Below are 23,580 nucleotides of genomic sequence, written 5' to 3'. Positions count from 1 at the left end.
CCAGCGGTCTAGTATTATGGGTAATGGCGGCTTCCCGCCAACCTCGGTCTTGGATCCACAATGCTTCACGATGGTGGGGGAGGAGAAAGTGATTGCAGCGTCTGTGCCCGGCCCGTGCGCCGCCATTTTAACCGCTGCCGTCGGCTCGCCGCCTGCTTCCCGATATTGATCGGAGGGAAAAGAAAACCCCCGAGAGCGGGGAGACGCCTCTCGACCGGCGTTTTAACCGTCCGATTCTCTTTCTCTGTCGTTCCCCCCCGCCACCGGGTACGGCGAGGCGATGAAGCTGACGGATAACGTGCTGCGCAGCTTCCGAGTGGCCAAGGTGTTCCGGGAGAACACGGACAAGATCAACTGCTTCGACTTCTCGCCCAACGGGGAGACGCTCATCTCCAGCAGCGACGACGACTCCATCGTCCTGTACGACTGCCAGGAGGGCAAGTGAGTGAAGTAACCGCGCGCCTCCCCTTTTCTCCAGTTTAAACACCAGCCTACGGGGTCGGTGAGGCCTACAAAAGCCCCGGCCTCGATTTTCACAACGCCCACCACCCCCATCCGTTCCCGGGACCGGCTGGTGGTGGAGGAGGAAGAGGCCAGGGTCTGGCGAGACGAGAGTGAAAGATTGGGAGATTAGAATCTGTTCCCTTTTATTTAGCGATTTTTTTTAAAAAAAGAAGGGGCAGTCCCTCGTTAGACGCAAGGCGGGAAATAGTGAAAGGCCGGGGCTTCAATGTCACTTTTTTTTTGCTCTTTCATTTTTTTCTGGCATGCAATAATCTTCAAATTTGTTCATGATCCTGTAAAGTGCAGCATCTGGCTGGCTGCAGGATTCATTTTCCAGCATTTTCTCTTTCGTGCAGAATTAATTTCTGCAAACGAGGGGAAGCTGAAAATCATGTAAACCAAGCCGTTAAAAGACGCTGACCTTTTATCCTGATGGTGGAGCACATGAACTGGACACCCTTGTATGTGTCCAATGTCGAGAATGTCCCCTGTGTACTTTAAAAAGTGCACCCAGATAATAGATTAACGAAGAACTAAACGACGAACCCTTAAAGGGGTGTTTCAGGACATGGAGCTGGGCCTTAAAGGGAGTGAGAGGTTTATGGAGGACATTCCAGAGTTGAGGGCCGAGATGACTGAAGGCACTGCCCCCCCGCGCCCCCCCCCTCCCCCCCCCCCCCCCCCCCTCCCCCCCCCCCCCTCCCCCTCCCCCGTGATGAGGGGAGTGGGTTTTGTACACGAGGTCAGTGTGGGAGGAAAGCTGATCGTCGAGGGTTGTGTAGCTGGAATAGATTATGGAGGTGGAAGAGATAAGACCATTGAATGCTATCTGCCCATAGTGCGTTAGATTTAAATGCATTTAGATCATATGTGCCCCTCCTTTATAAGATTTTTTTAAAAAGCGTCTTTAAAGGGGATTGGCTTTTTTCCCTTACCAGTTTTCTTCCCGTTGAATTCACTTGCACAGTTCTATTATCACTAGTTGTCATTCATGCATAAATCTTGGCAGTAGGTACTGGCAGATTATTCCACAATTGCAAGGGGTACCCACAGTTGCACCTCTTATCGCTACCTGCAGATTTCCAGTCTTTGCTACAGCTGATTATGTAGTGAGGGCAGCATGGTGGCGCAGTGGTTGGCACTGCTGCTGCACTGTAAATTCTATGATTCTATGACCCGGGTTCGATTGTGGCCCCGTGGAGTTTGCACATTCTCCTCGTGTCTGCGTGGGTCTCACCCCCACAACCCAAAGATGTGCAGGGTAGGTAGATTGGCCATGCTAAATTGCCCCTTAAATTGGAAAAAAAATGAATTGGGCACTTTTAATTCAAATAAAAAATTATGTAAAGTGAATATGCAGCTCTATAGGTCGGGTATCTCAATTCACAAAATAACGTTACTCCAACAGTACTCCTAGAGTACTGAATGTTATCAGAATATCTGAACTTGATTTTAAAATGCAGTGTTGAAATGGTTGATCCCCTAATAAGGCAGTGGACGGGGCAGCACGGTGGCGGAGTGGGTTAGCACTGCGGCCTCACGGCACTGAGGTCCCAGGTTCGATCCCGGCTCTGGGTCACTGTCCGCGTGGAGTTTGCACATTCTCCCCGTGTTTGTGTGGGTTTCGCCCCCGCAACCCTAAAATGGGCAAGCTAGGTGGATTGGACACGCTAAATTGCCCCTTAATTGGAAAAAATGAATTGGGTACCCTAAATTTATTTTTAAAAAATAAGGTAGTGAACCTCCGTCTTGCTTCCGTATCTCTTGTTATGGTGTGCAGTGGCCATACACGCCAAGCGAGTGGTACTTGGAATTCTTTAGTTTCGGGTGATGCATGTGCTTTGTGATTTTCATTTGGCATCTCCATTGTTGCAAGTAAGTTTGGCCAGTAAATCATAAGATGTCACTGTAGCAGCGTTAGTTGGTGCTTTTTAGTTGACATAGCATATTTTCTTGCGGCCATAAGGAAATGCTTGACTGCTTTAATAAAGGACCGCACTATATGGCAGTAGCTAAATTGGTGACATGCAAATTCCTCCTTGCAAACATGTAGTACTTAGTTAAATAGTGCGTAGAGATGGTTTTGTTAATGTTCCTTCTGATTAGGGGAGTCTTCAAAGTAGATGCAATAATAAACCAGTGAGGGTAGGCTCTGATATCTGATGGACCACTGCCCACTCCATTGTTCTTTTGCATTCTTGTGTTGAAGTTAAATTTAGTATCTTTTCTGATAAAACTCCTTGTAAGTTGTGTGTTTATATTAATACTATCAAGTCTGTCAAATTTTCTTCCTCGTTAACCTTTTTCCCTCCCCATTCTAATTGGTTATGTTTTTGTTTTCCACTTGTTTCAGTATTTTTGCATTCTTGTTTGAGGTAGTGAAAGGGAACACTGGCTGATGAAGTCTTGACAAACCACAATATATTCGCTCCTTCCGTAGTCATAATTATTATGCCTGCTGACAGGGTCGTTAGCCCTTCACAGCATGGGGGTGGGGGGTTCCTGAGATCATCAGATATTTTCCAGCTGGATGTCAACCCAAAATTCAGAGGTACAGCCCCACTCGCAGCGACAACCAAAACAAGTTTCAAACTCTGCACCTTTTGACTAAGAGGAGGGTATGGTACCACTCAGTTAAAGGCTCACCCCCATTATCCAGTAAAATGCACAATTTCCCCCAGTTTAAATTTTAAAGGAGGCTGATGCACTTGTTTGATCTTGGAGAGTTGTAGAAAGACAGATGGAAGAAACAACTGGAAAAATACTCACTTGTGTAGCTGTTTGGGGGTGAGGAGGGGAAGAAACAAAAAGAATGAAAGCCTTAATTGGGAATGAATAGAGAGTCCCATGTCTGGAATGAGAGACTGTTTTTGGCAATGGAGAAGGGAATGTGGTAGTCACCACTGATGTATATATTGTGTATATATAGGATGTTGATATAAGTGCTTTACGGAGAAGGGAATATATTGTTTAGGACTGGAGACACCGTTGAGGCTGAAAAGAGAAACTTTGCATGGACTGGGGGAGCATCTGGCTCGCTGGGCGCAGGAGAGTCGACTTTTGTCTCGATCTTACCGGGCCCATGCAAACACCCTATTTTCCGATTCACTGTGATCGATGCCTTGGAAAATCTGTCAGTACTCCTGCGCCAAGAAAGCCAGATGCTCCCCCAGTCTGTGCAAGGTTTTCTTCTGTCTCAACAGTGTCTCTAGTCCTAAACAAGGTATTCCACTCTGCATCGCCAATCCATACAAAAAAGTCTCACTCCACACAAGGAACAGTAAATCTTCATTCCAATCAAGGTTTTAATTATTTTTGTTGTCTCCCTTTCCCACCCCGACATGTGTTCAACTTAATTATTCAGTTTGAATCCTTACCAAAGGAGCAGGTGTTGAGAGAATTCTCAGAATTTGGTTGATGACCCTTCTTTGGAATTTGTATTTAAGCTTGCACTTAACATCACTTAATATAAATCTTTCTTATCTGTCAGACCAAAGAGAACACTGTACAGTAAGAAGTATGGGGTAGACCTGATCAGATACACACATGCAGCAAACACAGTGGTTTACAGCTCTAACAAAATTGATGGTAAGTTAGCTGCTGTCATGCAATTCTCTGGTGGTTTAGTTTCTCTTTCTGTGAACTTGAGGACTGGGGCATCAAAATCTATTGTCATAGTATACAGTTAGTATTTATCTGCTGTAAATATATTAAATATGTTTAGTAGAATTTATGTATTGCATGTTCAACTCAATCATATTTAAGAAAAACTTTAGTTTGTGATTTTGTTGCTTGGAACTCACACCAACTCTACACGTTAAATAGTTTTGTTTCATTTTCCCATAATCATGGATAGTTTTACAGCGTTGTCATTATGTGGTCTTGTGATTGTTATTTTTGAACTAAATCAAATTATCCACTAAATTTTTAATTTAACTTCAGAAACAAGATGGAAATTTAAAATGCTGATTCGCAGATGTCTGTTGAGGAGGAATAAGTTACTGTATTTTTTGTTTTTATAAATTTAGAGTACCCCATTCTTTTTTTTCCAATTAAGGGGCAATTTAGCATGGCCAATCCACCTAGCCTGCACATCTTTGGGTTGTGGGGGTGAAACCCACGCAACACTGGGAGAATGTGCAAACTCCACACACACTGACCCAGAACCGGGATCGAACCTGGGACCTCGGCGCCGTGGCAGCAGGGCTAACCCACTACTTCACCATGCTGCCCATAAGTTACTGTATTAAGAAATAAGAGGGATAGTGGAATTTTTGGGCAACATTTTTTTCCCCTTCATTCTGGAGGGCGTGAGTCAATCTGTTTGTACCTCACCCAGTTGTGTATTTTTACATAGGCCACACCCAGGCGTGTAGTTTTTACATAGGCCATGTTACTGAGCTGTTTGACATGCTTTGGAGGCTAGGGAGGTGTAGCAGAGATTGAGATAGTCGCAGCTGAACCTGATCAGTTTAGCTATTTTTCTCCTTGCTGGCTAAACATTGACGCATTCAACAAAGGTGACTAACTTGGTGCTGAGTAGAAATGGAGCCAGATTTTATTCTTCCTTTTTGTATCTCTTGTCTAGACCTCCCACTTCAAGGGATGGCAGCCAGTTGTGCATCCTCATGTCTCACTGGCTGGGATTGGCTTCCTCAGCAAAGACGGGGAATAGAATCACACACTTTAGTGAAAGATATTGTTCAAAAGTTTGTTTACAACCATTGATATAGAAGTTCTGAAAAAAGGCAGGAAAATCAAGATGGTAAATGGGTATTAAGGTGAAATGTACAAATGTTTTGGAGAGTGAAATTCGCTCTGCTTCCACCTTTCTACTAATTGCAAGTGTTTTTCATATTCATTTTAGAGCAGAAAAAAATGATAAATCTAAACGTTTTGTTTTCCTTGGCATTGTGCATATTTTGTTTAACTGAATTGTAATCCGATAATAAAGTACTGCTTCAGATAAGTTACTGAGCCCAACCATGTAAGAAATGGGATGTCACTTGAAGCTGAAACACCTTGGATGATTGGCAAGTGAATGATGTTGGTTGCTTCTTGTTGTGCCGTTGAAGGCATACAGTGGAAAATACCTCCGCAAATCTGTTACAATTGTTGAAATAAATGGCGTTTATGGTATATCAATTTCTAGTACAGCAACATCATGGTGTTTGAAATTGAGTGGAATTCCCTGCATGCAACTGACTTTGGCAACATGCTCTTAGCATTGATCATTGGAATTGTTTTGAAACATAAAATGTACTGCTTTATTATTTCTTTAAGTAATTTAGTTTTTTAAAAATAAATTTAGAGTACCCAATTCATTTTTTTCCAATTAAGGGGCAATTTAGTGTGGCCAATCGACCTACCCTGCACATCTTTGGGTTGTGGAGATGAAACCCACACAGACACGAGGAGAATGTGCTACACACGGACAGTGACCCAGAGCCAGGATCAAACCTGGGACCTCTGCGCTGTGAGGCAGCAGGACTAACCCACTGCGCCACCGTGCTGCCTAAGTAATTTAGTTTTAATTGCTTGCATGCCTTGCCTTCCGTGCTCAAATGTTTCCAATAATAATTGCAGTAGCAATGTACCAATGAGTGGTCTATAAGGGAGGCTGGAGAGTAGACTAGCTCATTGTGGGCGGCACAGTAGTACTGGTTAGCACTGTTGCTTCACAGCACCAGGGTCCCAGGTTCTATTTCCTGTTTGAATCACTGTGCGGAGTCTGCACGTTCTCCGCATGTCTCGTGGGTTTCCTACGGGCGCGCTCCAGTTTCCTCCCGCAAGTCCCGCTTGTTAGGTGAATTGGACGTTCTGAATTAGCCCTCGGTGTACCTATACGGGTGCCAGAGTGTAGCGACTAGGGGCTTTTCACTAACTTCATTGCAGTGTTAATGTAAGCCTGCTTGTGACACTAATAAAGATTATGAATGATGAAGCTGCACTGCACCATACCAGACGTTCCGCTCAGTGGGCTAGACAGCTGGTTTGTGATGCAGAACAAGGCCAGCAGCGCAGGTTAAATTTCCGTACCAGCTGAGAATTCGGAATTCTCCCTCCGTGTACCTGAACAGGCACCGGAATGTGGCAACTAGGGGCTTTTCACAGTAACTTCATTGCAGTGTAAGCCTAATTGTGACAATAAAGATTATTTATCTTTTATCTTATTTTATCTTCAGTGCTTGGAAATTAAAAATATCGAACACGAGGTATTCATTGGCCTCTGAACATCCATATATTTTTTTTTTTATAAATGTTTTATTGAAATTTTTTTTCCCAAACAACAATTTTTCCCCTCTTACAAAGCAAACGCAACAATAACAATACAGAAATTTTAAACAATACACAAGTAACAAACCCCCTTTATCTTTGACCTAAACTAAACCCCCCCCCCCCTCCCCCTGGGTTGCTGCTGCTGGTCATCTGTCTTCCCTCTAACGTTCCCCGAGGTAGTCGAGAAATGGCTGCCACCGCCTGGTGAACCCTTGAGCCGATCCTCTCAGGGCAAACTTTATCTGCTCCAGTTTAATGAACCCCGCCATATCATTTACCCAGGCCTCCAGTCCGGGGGGTTTCGCCTCCTTCCACATGAGTAGGATCCTGCGCCGGGCTACTAGGGACGCAAAGGCCACAACGTCGGCCTCTTTCGCCTCCTGCACTCCCGGCTCTTCCGCAACTCCAAATAGAGCTAACCCCCAGCCTGGTTTGACCCGGGCCTTCACCACCCGCGAAATCACTCCCGTCACTCCCTTCCAATACCCTTCCAGTGCCGGGCATGCCCAAAACATATGTGCGTGGTTTGCCGGGCTCCCGCCACACCTCCCACATTTGTCCTCCACTCCAAAGAACCTGCTCAATCTTGCTCCCGTTATGTGTGCTCTATGTAGCACCTTAAATTGAATCAGGCTAGAACATCCATATATTAAAGCAGTTTTATTTCCAATTTTAAAAAAAAATAAATTTAGAGTAGCAAATTATTTTTTTCCAATTAAGGGACAATGTAGCATGGCCAATCCACCTAACCTGCACATCTTTGGGTTGTGAGGGTGAAACAGTTAGTGACCCGGGGCTGGGATCGAACCCCGGTCCCTCAGCGCCGTATTTCCAATTTGTTTTTGCCAGCCCCAAACCACTTCAACCCAAATCCAGATAAAGCTATCTGCTTCATGAATAATTACTGGTTAATGTAAATGTGTACATTTTATTGGACATGAGTAGCATTTTTACATTTTGTGATTGCAAAATGCAATGATGCCATTAACTGACAAAAGCAGCTCCAACACTGGTTACCTGGCAGTGGAAAATTGTCCCGATATATCCTGTTCCCATGAAGCAGTACGAACCTTATCCAAACAGTTAGCCCCTCAATAGTCTACTCTCAGTTATCAGCAAAGATGGGCATTGTCAGTACTGTCAGGAAGTACATACTCACCAATAATCTGTGTCCAGTTTGGGTTCTACCACTCCACAGCTGAACATGGACAAAAGAGTAGAATTCCAAAGGTTCCTCTGTCATCAACGCAACATTTGACCTTGTGTGGCATGAAGGAATCCTAGTAAAATTAAAGTCGGTGTGAATTGTTATTGGAGCGATATCAAAACATTGTTCTGCCTTTTGAAGCTGATAACTTGGTCAATCGACTCAATAAAAGCAACTTTGTGACCCATGAGCATTATTGGGTTTAATTTTTGAAAATGGTTTAGAAACCAGTTGTAGCTGTTTTGTGTTTGCAGTCCAGTGTGGTGGCATTCATCCCCTTGTCCCTGTGCGATCAGCGAGGTGCAGCCGACGTCCATGTACTGTTGTGCCCGTGCAGAGGTAGTTGTTTGTACAGTTTGAGGGTTTGTGACACCACCCGGTTGATGGAGATAACTGTACAAGCCACTGCCTTGCCTGGGCCAGCGACCAACATCACCAAGAAGGTATCAAGAGCTACTGCTTGGATGAATCCACTATCTTCAGAAGATTAAAGAATTCACTCATGATAATGTTGTACATAATTATTTTCTGGATTAGGAGCTTGCTTGATTTTAAATTGTAAATAAAATGTTGTATTATGGAAAGATCAGTTGTTGAATTCTGCAAAGCTGGTATTCCTTTTATGAAGCTATGGTTTAATAGTTTACAATTTGGGGCTCTATTTCCTTCAGAAACATGCAATAAAAAGTTGATTTAACTGTGGAGTAGATAATTAATTAGTCTTGCTCTGAAGGCTGGTGGCCAAACTGGAGTCTTGAAATTACAGTATCTGAATTTGGGAGGTTCATGATTCTTAAAAACATACATTTGACTGCAAATCAAAATGCCTCAAGAAAGGGAGATTGATTTATGAAAGCTGTGCCTTCGGCCTGGATGTGCTATCCCTGTATAATCTGCAGTTGTAATTTGGAATCTGAGATTTTCTATCTACTTTCATCCAAATGTAAACAAAAAGGCCTACTACACTTGTGGGGCCCAGGAAAAGGTCGCAGAGCTTAGAAACTCTCCTAAGTAGCAACACTGACTCTTCAGGGTCCAGTGTGCCTTTTCATTTCCTATCTAACCAATCACTGCACTTACAAAAGTAATTGTGTGAACCACTTTGGATGTTTTGACATTACTGTCTAAATGCAATGATTAATCTCCTCAATCATAATGAAGAATTTAAAAAATAAATTTAGAATTAATTTTTTCCAATTAAGGGGAAATTTACTGTGTCCAATCCATCTACCCTGCACATCTTTGGGTTGTGGGGGTGAGACCCACACAGAAATGAGGAGAATGTGCCAATTCCATACTGACAGTGACCTGGGGCTGGAATTGAACCTGGGTCCTCGGCGCCGTGAGGCAGCAGTGCTGACCACCGTGCCACCCAACCATAATTAAGATTGCCCAGAAATTGTTTGCTTCAAGTGGTTTCAGTGATTGGCTGTTTTACAAAGACCAAATTGCATTTTGCAAATAACCCCACCTAGCCCAATATAACATGTGCTACCACTTCTAGGTTAAATGCTGCCTCTTGGATCAAGCAACGTTGTAAACTCCAAGGCAACTAGGCATTATTGTGAACCCAGACCCATGATCTATGATAGACCCAGCAGTCACAGCCATCGTCCTTTGTATCAATACGTTCTGATATCACAACCTAAAAGCCACATTGTGATCCAGGAATGACACTTGGAATGTTAGATAATGGAGAAAGAATGGCAAGCAAGACCGAGGCATGCTTTCGTAACTACAACTCTCAGCAAAATGAGCACAGGCTGAATAAGTTTGCACACAGCACCACTCCATTAAAGTCCTCTCCTAATGTCTCATGTACCGAAGGATACGCCTGAGAGTAAACTGCATTGTGTTGAACTTAATGAAATTGGAGCGGTAGTTTCCATTCGGCCGTATCGAACAAATACAGAATGCTGTGCTCTCAATGTAAAAAGTTAGCAAATTTCCCAATAAAGTTTAAAAATGCACAGGCTAGAATATAAAGTGAATGTTTTTTTCTTGTTTCTTTTTAGATACTATCCGGTACTTGTCACTTCATGACAATAAGTACATTAGATACTTCCATGGTCACAGCAAGAGGTAAGTGAAATATTTCTATTTGTCAGCTCTGTTTCGATTAAAGGCATTTTCTATGGGCTACACTTCAATCGTGGTTGAATCAAATATGTTCTGATCTGAATATGTGTGCCTAATAATGAAATGTAATCTCCACTTAGAGCTCCGATTGTCCTTCACAAACATGATAATAAATGAACATGCCCCAAAACATTGTGTGGTTGGATTGTACTGTAACACGTTGAATGTATAGGATGTCTTTTTTGTATCTCCCTTGGGTGAGGAGTTTTTTCCCCAAAAAGTTCTGACAACCTTTAGATACTTTTCCCGTTCTTTACTCGTGAACCTGGGTGCTCAGTTCTATCAGTGTTTGTCCATAGAGCCAACACTGCCGAGCTGGGTTCCATTCTCATGAATATCCATGCACTTGTGCTTTCCTTCAGTGAGGACCAGTCCCCTCTACTGTCAACTGCAACAGAATCCTTTTTATGACTGAAATGTTTGCACATTGCAGCACTGTTCATAGCCAATACTTCAAGATATATTTTGCAATAGAGTAAATGTTACATTGCACAGAATTGAGATGTGAAAAATTGTTCTGAAGCTCTTAATGTTGTGCTTTTTTTCTTTTGCATGCTTTATAGAGTTGTAGCATTATGTATGTCTCCTGTGGATGACACCTTCATGTCCAGTTCCTTGGATAAAACCATCAGACTGTGGGACCTCCGATCACCCAATTGTCAAGTATGTTTCGCTTGTCTCCTATCTAAATGATGTGAATGATAGTTGTCAGCTTTAGTGGGGGTGGAAAAGTAGTAATTGTGAATTTATAGTGTCATCTTGGATCTGGAGGTAATTGGTTCAAACTTTGCTCAAGGTTTGAGCAGTGGTCTAGTCTGATGTTTCAGTGCAGTATTGCTTTTAAAACCGTGCTTCATCTCTGTTCAGTTGGATTGCGGTTACCTGGCACTATGTGAAGAGCCTTTTTATCAATTCAGTATTTGAGAATTGCCGAAAAAGACACAATGTTGGCAAAGCTTTCGGCTTGCACTCATCAGGAAAATTTGCAAGAATACCAAATGAAAAGACAAAACAATTTATACTTCATAAGCGAGTGCTGATTAGTTGGCAAGTGGACTCGTTGGAGGCAGTGCCATGGAGAATACGCCAGTTAGCTGATAACAGTTAACTATTAAGCTTTGTTTAAATTCAAACCAGGCAGGTTGACACTGGAACGGTCTGCAAATTCGCCCACTTTTAGACCTTCCTGTCAATCGGGATTGTCGATGGGCCGAATGGCCTTCTGCACTGCAAATTCTATGATAATTGAGGGAGAATAAATTGATGAATTGGAAAATATGTTTCGCTCAACCAGAACGCTCTCCATGGCAATATCCTCAATTAGAAACATCACACTAACGTTGTTCCTGTCATCTTCAATCAAAAGCACCTTGCATTGGGAGATCAAAGGATCTATTTGAACCCATGCAATATAGTTTTTTTTATTTTGAAAAGTATCTGTTAAGTTTGTAACATTTTATACATGAGAACAAAAACAACCCCCACCCCCAGCAGCTGCCTTGACGAAGTATGGAGTGAGTGGGCACCATCATTTGTAGAACCCCTTGATTGTGCCTCTCAAGGCGAACCTAACTTTTTCAAGGTATAGGAATTCCATGAAGTCCCCCAGCCATACTGAGGCACAGTGTAGAGAAGCTGACCTCCACCCTAACCGAACCCGCCTGCGAGCAATCAGCGAGGCAAAGGCTAATACATCCGCCTCTATCTATAGATCCTACGGGATTGGGTTCCAAATCCATTTGCAAGATTGCTGACGTGGTGCTGAAGAAAGAGGCACAAAACCTCCCCAACTCGGGACATAACCAAAACATGTGAACATGATTGGCCAGGCCCCTCCTACACCGCTCACACTTATGCTCCACTCCTACAAGCAACTGCCTCATTCTCGACCTGGTCAGATGTGCACATTTAATTGTATTCACCCTAGTCTTGCACAAGGTTGTGGCACCCATCGCAGCACTTCACACCACACCCCCTCCAGTGCCATCCCCAGCTCCTCCCGCGATGCCATATCCTTCTCCAAAATCCTCCCCCTCCATTCCCGCCACCGACAACACTCCCTAACAGCGAGGTGGGCGGCACTAACAGAAAAGTCGGAAAGACCCTACCCATGCAATAATAGTGATGCATTTTCTGCTATTAATACAGGAAAAAATGCATTTAACAACAGCAACACGCCTTGCACCTTGGATACAGTAAATAACCTGAATCCAAACAAACTAAAATGACTAGCTGAGAAAGACAGTCTGCCCACGTAGTCATGATGCTTGAAGAATTGTGACCAATTGTGTGATTTCCTGGATCTGGCCATCGGTACCATGGTATGCAGCCTTGTCATGTGGACTACCTACAATTTAAATACATTCTAAGCTACAACCCAACAAATTTGAGAGTTTTCAGTCCCTGTCAACTTAAAGGAATAGCTTGTCACGGCCCCACGATAACAGTGGCCGGATTTTCTCAAGATAATCCTTTACAGCTAGTAGAACAGGGCTCTAACGAGCCTTTGTTACTGCGAGATGCCATATACGTTAGATGATATTCTAACGTTGTAAAACAAATCTCCCAATGTGTTAATGCCAATAGAAGGTTGTCTGATGGTATGGAAATTTCACATGCCTGTTAGCAACAGCACCGATTTGCTTTTTAACTTTGCCTATTTCTTCCTTAATTTTTAGTAAACAGGGAATCTTCACTTGCAGCTGTTTACTCACAATGTTAGCCTGGCAGTGCTGTGCTTGCCTTTTTCCTGTAGACTGAATGAGTGGCATGGTGGCACAGCAGTTAGCACTGCTGCCTCACAGCGCCAGAGATCCGATTCGACTCTGACCTTGGGTGACCGTGGAGTTTGCACGTTCTCCCCGTGTCTGCGTGGGTTTCCTCCCACAGTCCCAACGGTGTGCAGGTTGGGTGGGGCTGCGGGATTGGGAGGGGATGGGTACAGGCAAGGTGCTCTTTCGGGGGTGGTGGGGGTGGGGGGGGGGGGGGGGGGGGGTGGTGAGTGCAGACTCGTCGGCCAAATGGTCTTCTGTGCTGTTGGGATTGTATTAAGAAAAAGGAGGAAATGTGAAGTCTCTATTCCTCCTTTTACTTCCCTCCCTTGCACAAAACATTCTTTCAAGCATGAGCATTTACTTTTGGTTAATAGGTTTTGGGCTTGGCTTGAGATTCTATCAACAACTACAAATCGCTTTGAAAGTGTTTTGCATGTAAAATAAAATGTATTTATTTAAAGTAAATAGTACTGAATAGCCTGGTGGAGTGTTTGCCCTGGCAGTTCTGCCACACAACAGGTTTAGCAAAACTGCAATGAGAGAGGTAGCGTCAAGGATTGCATGGAGCAGCCTCCTCCACACCCACCACACCTGCCCCCAGTGTCTGGTTTTAGAAAGAGGCATGGCAGCCTATCTGCAGCTCACTTGACACGTGTGAAAATAGATTTTAAAAATAAAATGGGGAAGATGACAAAATACAACTTTATGGACAGCACAGTGTTAGCATTGCTGCCTCACAGAGCCAGGGACCTGGGTTCGATTTCGGCCTTGGGTGACTGTTTAGGGTTTGCACATTCTCCCCGTGTTTGTGTGAATTTCCTCCGGGTGCTCCAATTTCCCCCCACAATCCAAAGATGTGCAGGTTAGGTTGACTTATGGGGATAGGGCAGGAGAGTGGGTCTAGGTAGGGTGCCCTTTTGGAGGGTCAGTGCAGACTCGATGGGCCAAATGGCCTTCCCCTGCACTGTAGGGACTTTATAGATTCTGTGACCTTTAATGGGAGGAGTAAAGCACTTGTTCATAATTGTTCACTTTTAATCTTATCTGCTAGTACTCATTTGCTGCTTTTATCATTTGCCAGGGCTTAATGCATCTTCAGGGGAGGCCAACGTGTTCTTTTGATCCCGAGGGACTTATATTTGCAGCTGGTGTGAATTCTGAAATAATTAAACTTTATGATCTACGTTCGTTCGACAAGGTAGAACTTCTTAATCAAATTTTGCTTTTGAGTTCAGCAATTCCTGTGGTGCAGCATCGTCTAAGAGTGTTCAAATGTATATAACCACACAGGCAGATAATGTATTGTATGTTGCTGCTTACATGGAGGGAATCCAAGTTGCTTCAAGCTACACTTTTTGTAATTTTTAAAATTTACTTGGCACCTCCTTGGAAGGAATTGTGAAGTATGTGCGACTTGACTGGGAAATGATTTATGAACTGAGCGAAAATGATGGGCAGGATCACTGTGGCCTAAAACCTATCAAAGTTACACTTTTATCTTTGAGAGGTATGTGGCAGATGACTGCTTTTAAGGAAGTAAGTCTTGGATAGAGAGTGTAGCTGATCTGCTTCAGACCTTTGTTGGCACTAAACATACATTCCAATTCTCCTTGAATCCAGTTTGCTATTAGAGATGCTGAGCGGAAGCCAAGTAGAAAGGCAACATATAGTCCTGCATCATGTAAAAATTAAGGTACTACTTTGCTGTCAACTTCATCCTAGTTCCTCCAACAAAATGTGGCATCCTTTCAATTACATTTGGCTATACCATGTCATCACTGACCTGAGAAATGTAATTGGCAGTAGATTATTGGTGTGCTATGTTTGGAGTTATGGGACATGCACCAGTTATTTCCTCAGGGTGCCCATTCATTTGGACGGGCGAGGATGATGAAGAGTTGATAACACATACTGCTCCATGGGTAGAAGATGCTTCAGTTTTTGCTGAGTCAATAATATGCACTTGTCAGTGACAAAACAGCTTGGGAGTTAGGTGTACTTTACTCTAGCAGATGGGAAAGACGGGTGATAATGAACGTAAGATTAAATAAATTGTGAAGTTTCTTAGATTAAACTAGAAAATGAAAGGATTTTCCAACTTGTTTTGCTAGGGTCCTTTTGCCACATTTAAGATGCAGTACGAGCGGACCTGTGAGTGGACAGGATTGAAATTCAGCAACGACGGAAAACTGATGCTGGTGTCTACCAATGGTGGCATGGTCAGACTCATTGATGCGTTTAAAGGAGCAGTACTGCAAACATTTGGGGTAGGTGGAATTCTTGTGAGCAGCAAATGAAGCTTTTGCTTCATTAAAGGTTTTTTTTTAAAAAGGCATTTAGCAGAACATGAAATAAATACCAACAGCAGACCTTAAGAACTCAAGAAATTTACATCTTCCCATCTTTTTGAAATAAATTTAAGAGTACCCAATTCTTTTTTTTTTCCAATTAAGGGGCAATTTAGCATGGCCAATTCATCTACCCTGCACATCTTTGGGTTGTGGGGGTGAGACCCATGCAGACAAAGAGAGAATGCAAACTCTACACAGACATTGACCCAAGGCCGGGATCGAACCTGGGTCCTCAGCGCTGCCGTGCTGACCACTGTGCCACCATTTTGCCTTATCTTCCTAAATCTGTGGCAAAGCATTCCTTGCTCTTAAGAATCTGGCGTAAAGAAATTTCTCCTACTGGTGACCATTTGTCACCTACACATCAAACAGGAAATAGTCTTTCCCTTTTCACATTGTAAAACCCTACATCATTTAAAAAAAACATTAAAATTCCTTTTGATTCCCCCTGTTCCAGTCAACATTACCCCAGTTTCTCAAATCCTTACACCTCGGCATCTCCTAAAAATATATCTTGCACTCTTTTATCTGTGCCTATTTTATAAAACTCAAAAAATAATATTGGCTTTTCTTTTACAGCTCTACTCATACTTTCAGGGACTTGTGCACTTGTACACCAACTTTTCTGCTCATCCCGCAATCTCAGCATTTTCCCACAATCCTTGTTTTTCACCAAAATGTATTGCTTTACATTTATTCGCATTAAATTATACACTCTGTCCTACAAGCATTTTACAGGGGCGGGTTTAGCACAGTGTGCTAAACAGCTGGCTTGTAATGAAGAACAAGGCAGCAGTGCGGGTTCAATTCCCGTACCGGCCTCCCCGAACAGGCAACGGAATGTGGTGACTAGGGGCTTTTCACAGTAAATTCATTGAAGCCTACTTGTGACAATAAGCGATTATTATTATTGTTCCTTGCTCTCCTAATTTTGTCACCAAATTTCAAATTGTGCTGTTTATACCAAGAACCCATATCATCTGTACCAAGAATCATAATGGACCCAGCACTGACCCTCTGATGCATTGCTTCCAGATTGTTCCCAAAGAAAAGCCCATTAGACCTAGCCCTTCATTCCTAACTGTTAGACTGGAGCTTTTGGAACAAGCCTCCTGTAAGGCAGTTTTCCAATTGGATGCTTTTTAGTAAAAATCTGTTAACTCGGTGTCAAGCGCTATACATATAACCAATAGCTGTCTTTGTTTATCTGTACATTTCTAAATGCTCATCAATTCTGTTTTTAATTATGTATTTTGAGAGTTTACCCATAATTGCCTGATGGCCATTAGCTTAATTTGATCTGTAGTTACCCAGGTTATTTTTCTTTTCCCTTGGAGCACAAGAATTTCAATGAAAATGGATGTGTGAAAACAGCATAGTGACTTTTGCAGTTGTAAGAGGTGGAGGACAGCAAAGTGTATTCGTTGGATGCTGCTCTGAAGAGGATTGCACTAGTTTAAAACTAAATACGCTGCTTTCATTTCTTAGTTGACAGAATGTTGACTTGGTGCTGAACTATCTTGCTTGATGTTTTAGGGATACAACAACAACAAAGGTATTAGTTTGGAAGCATCATTCACACCAGATTCTCAATTTGTGATGATAGGTAAGTCTGAGAATTCTGGTTCAAACAGTTTGGTTATGTATTTTTCTCTAAAATGCTCCAGTATTTATTTATATTGAGGGCTTTGACATTTTGTTAAATTGGTTCTTCCCTAGAAAACTAAATTATATTGTGTATGCTCATTGAAATTCACTGGAGTTGCTGCTATTCCAATTTAATCAAATGTAACTGCATCACCTCGTGAACACTTGTTAATTTATTTTATAGACAATGGCCTAGGCTGTTTAGCCAAAGAGGCATCCAACCTTGTAACATGGGTTGGGAGGTAGAAGACAAACTAAGGATAAATAGTTAGTCAGATTGGGGTGTAATGGGTGGTGCCTCACGGGGACAGTACTTTTCACCATATGTATCAATGGTTTAGGTGAAGGAAGTGTGCACATCCAAGTTTATGATGGCACAATGTTAGGAGACAAAGTGAGTTACAATATTTGTATTCCCTTTAGACAGTTGAGGTGTCATCTAATTTGAAGAGTTATAGAATATCATAGAATTTACAGTGCAGAAGGAGGTCATTCGGCCCATCGAGTCTGCACCGGCTCTTGGAAAATTAAAAGTGATAAACTGATTTGGTAGACTAGGTACAGGTAAGCTGTGTTCTCTGGTGTGGAAATCCGAAACAAGGAAGCAGTCTTAAAACAATGCAGGAATCAAATCAAATAATGGGGAGTGTTTCTTTTTGAGTACTCCCCTACGGCCGTATTGGTCTGAACGCCCAATCTCGTCTGATCTCCGAAGCTAAGCAGACTCAGGCCTGGTTAGTACTTGGATGAGAGACCTTCTGGGAATAACTGGTGCAGTAGGCTCTTGCGGCCAGCAGAGACTGCTCACACCACCCACTCTCCAAAGCTCTGCACAAATGCTATTCATGTAGTACAATTGTGGCAATAACTGCTGGCTGTTAGGATTGCTACCTCACAACCACTTCTGCAGATATGAACAACAATCTGTTGGACCACAGTGGCCCACTCCGCATTCCATAGATTCTGAATAGCACGCATGTCATCTCCTGACGTCTTATTTACACTCTTAAGACCTATGTATCATCTGTAACAGATATCATTTTGTCCTGATGGAACCATTCACTTTGGCTCACCTGTCAAATAAAGTGCATGCATCCCACCTGCACTACAGTAATTTTGAACTTGGTGCAATGTCGTTAGTCGTATTTCCTTGAAATAGAAATGGTTTTATTAAAAATTCAGAAATTAGGTTCCCTGTTCCAGAGGTTTCACTAACATGGAGACAAATTGCTTTTCTCTTTTTATGTGAGATGGGGGAGGGATGAAAGGGGCAAATCAAGACCAATGTATTTTTTCACAATGGCAATGGTGACCTCGTCCTTGGATAGTCATATGTGTTGTTATGTGATTGAAGGTAATTAGCTCTTTCGGTTGCCCTTTTTTGGGGAGGCAACGGGGTCCTCCATGCAAGACTATTGTGTAATGGCACCGTTGATAGAGAATGGCCCTGCGCAATTAAACTATCTGTTGCTGATGAGTGTTTAACCAAACTCAATTTTTCTCCAAATCCTTCTTGATTAAATGTGAAATTTGGGAGATTTTTAGTTTTGAATTTAGTTAAAAAAAATTCTCTAACTTTTCCTCTCCTGTCAGTATGAAATTAATGAAACATTAAATTGTCCAAATCTGTTTTGGTTTGCAGGATCGGAGGATGGTAAAGTTCATGTTTGGAATGCAGAAAGTGGGTTAAAGGTGGCTGTTTTGGATGGGAAACATACAGGTCCTGTCTCCTGCCTTCAGTTTAATCCCAAGTTCATGACATTTGCCAGTGCATGTTCTAACATGGTAAGTACGCACGGCCATTTGGGAGAAAACAATTCTGTTGCCGCAACTACTTCTGTGCATTTTTAGGATTATCCAGGACAGTTCCTCAGTTGCTGACCCATCAGCCAACTCTGCAATTATACCTGGATTTTGAATATAAATGAGTTTCACACTGGGGAGTGTGTTGGCTGAATTGACCAGGTGACAAATCGGTGCAAGAAAAGTGCTCTTAGCTGTGTCTTGCCTATCGTTTTTTAAGTGTTGTCAACCACAGAAAATTGTAATGAACAGGCTGCCCTCCAACCATCAGTAAATTTGCATTTTAACAGCCGTTATGTATTATTGTATACATTATTTTCTTGTTGCTGTATGCCAGAAGGAAAGTCAGTTTGCAAACAAAATGAATGATTATATTTAAGTTAACTGTTTTATGTAATAAACCATTTGCACAGAACTGTTTTGTCATAAAATTAACCAGTCAAATGACGATTGATACAGAAAATTGGTTTTGAGTCTAGGGGCTACTACCCCAGAGGGAGTTTGCTGCGGTGTTTCTATTTTTTATATCCATGCCTTTAATCTTCTGTTTTATTAATTGTTCAACGGTTTCCTGGTATCTTTTCTGTTGTACACTAAACTCATTTTCTGCCCAATAATTTGCTTTCCCTCGCTGTATAAGGCAATGATTTGAATAAGGGGTCTGGATGTGTCAATAGTTGTTGAGACCCACAGACAAAGTTTGAAATCCCTGTACAGTAGCATTATTCGGCAAAGGATTAGACTGGAGTCCAGTGCATAACTTTAATGTTTTAGTCATTGGAAGGTTTTTAAGTGTTTTAATTTCTTCACAGGCATTTTGGCTACCTACGATTGATGACTGAAGAAAAGGAATTTGGATAATTTTTAATTGACTGAAATCAGTGACGGACTGAATGCAGAAAGCTGGACCTCCAGGTTTTTCTGGGTTTCTGCAGAGATTGATTTGAACTTGATTACAGGCTGATGAGTCAAATCTTTATGCTTGGGCATCATATCAGTCATGGTGATGGTTACAGTTATTTTCTATGGAAGTTTTCATAGAGGAAGTAAAAGTGAAGACAGTCGTTTCTTTTTTTTTTTTTGGCCCACTCTTCCTACTCATCGACACAAGGGCTTCAGATTTTGGACTTGTCCCTCTCTTGGGCAGGTGTCAACTCCATTTAAAACTCTAATTGAATGTGTTGGGATTTCTTTTCAGTGGGACTGTGCAAGCTGCCCAGGAATGTGAGCGCACAGCTAACCATGAGATATTGGGGCCCAGTGCCAATGTGGCTGTGATTTCCTTTCATATCCCAGCCAAAAATGATGCTATTTACTCAGTTTGTAAAAACTGAAGATACAATTCAGTATTTTCATTGTGATGGATGCCAGTATAGGAAGAAAATCTCCTTGATTGGATCAGATGGGTAGCTTTACAAATGAACTGGTCAGAAAAAATGAAAATGGTGGAAACCGCCCAGCTGCATCAGGCAACATCTGTGAAGAGGGTGACGGGCACATTTCAGGCCGCAGAATTTTCGTCAAAACTGTCATGAACCTGAAACGTTAACTCTGTCTTTCTCGTTTTCCAGAGAATTCCAGCAACTGATTGATTTTACTTTTGAGAACTGAGCTGATTGATGTACTGTGGTAACCAAAACCGCATTCTTTCTTTTGTTCAAGTCTTGAACTGAAATTTATCCCTGTTACTATATTGTATATTTGTACAGTTCAAAACCTAGTTTTAATTCCGAACTAAGTTTACTTTCTTCAAAATGTTCGAGATGTACTTTATGTAAATACAGTGGGGTGGTTCTGTTTTTTTTACATTTTCTTTCACTATTCTGACAAGGTGGTATCTGAATTTGCCAACTTCTGAAATCGCACTCGGTTCACACACTTGTAGAATTGAAATGATCCTGTTTTTCTTCCTGTCCCCCTTTCCTCCGTAGCCATTTTGAAGTATGAAATTGTTCTGCAATTTATATTAAAAAACCTCTCGAATATGTTGTGGTGAGCCATGTCTGAAGCTTAGATCAAGTCTGCTTCTGTGGTTTGAGTGTTTTAATGTGCCAAAGATGCATTTCTGCCACAGCCAGGGAAGTATTGTTTACTATGCAAAAGTTGAGAATCTCCGATTCATAGTGTTAAGTAGGTGAAGCAACTTTAGTCCCCAAGGAGGTGGATGTTTTGGGGTGGAGGTTAAAACAGATTAAATTTCAACTTTCATCTTTTGCAACTTGGCCCTCCCTTCTAGGCCCCCTGGGGGGAAAAAAGGCACCACGGTTCTGAAGCTGCAGTGGGGATCAGAATCTCGCATTAAATATCATCCATATTCCATTCTTCCAGGAGTAAAGTAGGAAGGGGACAGAGGAAGGAAAAAATGTTCTTGTTCGATTAGACCTTTTGGCGAGTTGGCCATGAAATTAAGTTGGCAGCTCCATAGAAATATTAATGGGCTGGTGAAATACAGCTTCCTAATCGATCTCTCGGGCGTGGATTTCCTTTTATGTGGGTATTGGAAAAATGTCAATCTTTGAAGGGAATTGTTCTTGGCATTATTTAACAAATACAATTTTACCCCCAGTAATAATTTTAAAAATGCTATGTTTTCTATTGCCCGTCGCAAGTGTAGCTGCTGCACCGAAACTATTCCTGTTGCTTTCAGACCACACAATTTTCAACTCTGTTTCAAGTGAGTGCCTCAATTTTGACCATTGGTCCTGATGGAGTATAGAATTAGACTTTCAAGTTCAAAAATCACCACCTGCTCTTTGTGAATTGAGCTTTTAATTTGAGAGTTATGGGCTACAGCACAATCTTGTGGCGGACATGGCATCATGTTGACAAAGCTCTTGAACATAACTCGTGAGGTTGTGATGTTTCCTAAGCTTTTTAACACACCACCTTGTAAATACAGCATTTCTGCCCAGGCGGAAAATAAATATTGTGCAAAGGATATAATTAAAGGGAACTGATAATTTGTGAGGTCTGGAGATTTTTCATTTATCAAGCCATTCATGGATATGATTGTGACACCGGAAGTACCAACCAGCCTTTTTATCTAATATTCGCCTGTTAACTTTGCTTATTTGTGGATAGACGCTCTGCCAATGTGATGTGAAATTAACTGTTGTTTTTGTTTTGTACTGCCTTGGTTTCTTAAATTCAAAATTTTTAAGTTGTGTTTTGTTCAGTTCATGGACATTTGAACGGTCAAAGAAATAAGAGCATTTCTTCTCTTCCCTAACTCCTCCAAGGCACAGTAAAATTCAAATGGCTTGCGGCATAAAGTAAGTCTTTAACTGATCCACAGTCTTGACCAACAAAAGTGCAACTGTGCAATTACTCTAGCTTAAGTAATATAATAATAGTATTGGAGTTCATGTTGATCTGGGCAGCTGAGGCAGATATAGAATCTACAAGGGTATTTAGAAATTATCTTCCTGACTTGAATCCTGAGAATATTCTGACTCTTATTCTGCTTGCAAACTGCAGCATTTGCTATTGAAGCTCTTGGACCACACACTAACCAGAGTGGCAGCTAATCATGTACAACTTCAAACCCCTGAAATAGATTAGGAATCTCTTACGGGATATTCTTTGTATCGTTAATACTAAATAATTGAGGCATATCATGTAAGTTCTAATGTGCAGCAGTACTTGGATCCTGGCACTGCCTGAACAGCAGGAATTGATTTCTGGCACATTAAATGTGATATTTCGCATGTCCTTGCAATAAATTATATTTAATGTATATAGTACCTATAGTAATTAAATGAAGGTCAGTGTTAATGTGTGATATTTAATCTCGGGTCATTTCAGAGTTAATTGTATCTCCATAAATACTGTAGCCAGCAAGCTTCCGTAGTTTAATTCCCTCCCTGCAGTATCATTATTTTGTATGCTTGTGGTATATTTAACATTTTATACGACTCCATAAGAACAACAGTGTATTTTTTTTTTAAAGGAAAAAAGACCAAGTAGCAGTGCATTGTGCCATTTTGAATGTGATAGTGTAGTTTCATGTTGGTAGAGAATCTGGTGCTTCCCCATCTGCATTAAAGAAACATTGACAGGCACATCCTCCTCACATCTTCCTGTCCTGTCAAGTTCTTGGCAATAGTTATCATTCTACTCTTGGCACGGAGGGATATTCACAAAGAGGCAAAGGAATTGAGCACAGCAAATAATTTTAAACCGTGACTATTGTACTTGTTCATCGATATGCTGAAGTTGTCCTCATTAACTATAAAAGCTGTGGATTGCAAAATTTTGTATAAAGCTGTTGCATATTGCTTGTGTATAGATGAGAGAAGACTTGCTTGGAAATTCTCTGTAAACTGTGGTAAAATAAATTGTTGACATTTCATCAGCACAGATGCAAACTGTTCAAATTTTAAAATATCAATCAATGTAAACAAGCAGAAGTGTTTCAAGTGAATGGCTGATTACAGAAAAATGGCAAAGAAATTGTAAACTCTGCTCCCATAACAGGTGAATGTAAATACCGATGTACGTGCTTTTTAAAAACAAACCTCCTGGGTCACCTGATGCCTCTGCCCTGCAGAATCTGTCCCAGGTGTTCTTGTTCAGGGTCAGTTTTGGCAATAACACTTACATCATTGAGCTGTGAGAATTTTCACCTCTTTGGCTTGATTCAGTGTCTGGACTCCAGCTGGATTGGGTGCAGGAGTAGGATTGCAAACCCATGTTCGCTGCCATAACATGGTGCTAGAATAGAGCCAAACCACACAAAGGCCCATCGTGAGACCTATCCTAATCTGTTTTTCCAGCATTTGGGTCCTTGCTTTGTATGTTGTGATGTTAAGGGTTCCTGCCTCTATCACCCTTTCAGGCAGAGTTCCAGATTCACACCACCCTCTGGGTAGAAAAG

General features: G+C 41.9%; 2 protein-coding genes and 1 pseudogene across 3 annotated transcripts in view; 2 read left to right on the top strand and 1 right to left on the bottom strand.

Moving 5' to 3' along the window:
• The window catches only part of glyctk (glycerate kinase), a 39,743-nt gene extending 38,799 nt beyond the window's left edge, over nt 1–944 (bottom strand). The window contains exon 1 of the mRNA XM_072472951.1: nt 926–944. The gene's annotated coding sequence lies outside the window, so the exon portion shown is untranslated. The remainder of the gene's footprint in view (nt 1–925) is intronic.
• wdr82 (WD repeat domain 82) lies at nt 72–23,061 on the top strand. 2 transcript variants are annotated; one of them, XM_072472953.1, is made up of 9 exons: nt 75–441; nt 3,995–4,092; nt 10,006–10,072; nt 10,693–10,792; nt 13,985–14,101; nt 15,015–15,170; nt 16,791–16,860; nt 18,544–18,686; nt 19,517–23,061. In XM_072472953.1, exons 1-9 carry the CDS (start codon nt 281–283, stop codon nt 19,544–19,546), a joined length of 942 nt encoding a protein of 313 aa, XP_072329054.1. In that variant the 5' UTR covers nt 75–280; the 3' UTR covers nt 19,547–23,061. The 2 variants fall into 2 exon arrangements, with proteins under 2 accessions (XP_072329055.1, XP_072329054.1); XM_072472954.1 differs by lacking the exon at nt 13,985–14,101 and having other exon boundaries at nt 72–441.
• Nucleotides 17,568–17,684, top strand: LOC140388689 (5S ribosomal RNA; annotated as a pseudogene).
• Nucleotides 23,062–23,580: the final 519 nt, after the last annotated feature.

This window comes from Scyliorhinus torazame, chromosome 13, assembly GCF_047496885.1.
Source record: "Scyliorhinus torazame isolate Kashiwa2021f chromosome 13, sScyTor2.1, whole genome shotgun sequence".
Taxonomy (NCBI): Eukaryota; Metazoa; Chordata; class Chondrichthyes; order Carcharhiniformes; family Scyliorhinidae; genus Scyliorhinus; species Scyliorhinus torazame.
This window is presented reverse-complemented; position numbering and strand designations above follow the sequence as displayed.

Excerpts from the sequence above, each read along its gene's own strand:
- wdr82 (XM_072472953.1), top strand. The coding sequence starts at position 281 with ATGAAGCTGACGGATAACGTGCTGCGCAGCTTCCGAGTGGCCAAGGTG. Across the intron at positions 442-3,994 it reads TACGACTGCCAGGAGGGCAA|ACCAAAGAGAACACTGTACA; the intron begins GTGAGTGAAGTA and ends CTTATCTGTCAG. Across the intron at positions 10,793-13,984 it reads TCCGATCACCCAATTGTCAA|GGCTTAATGCATCTTCAGGG; the intron begins GTATGTTTCGCT and ends ATCATTTGCCAG.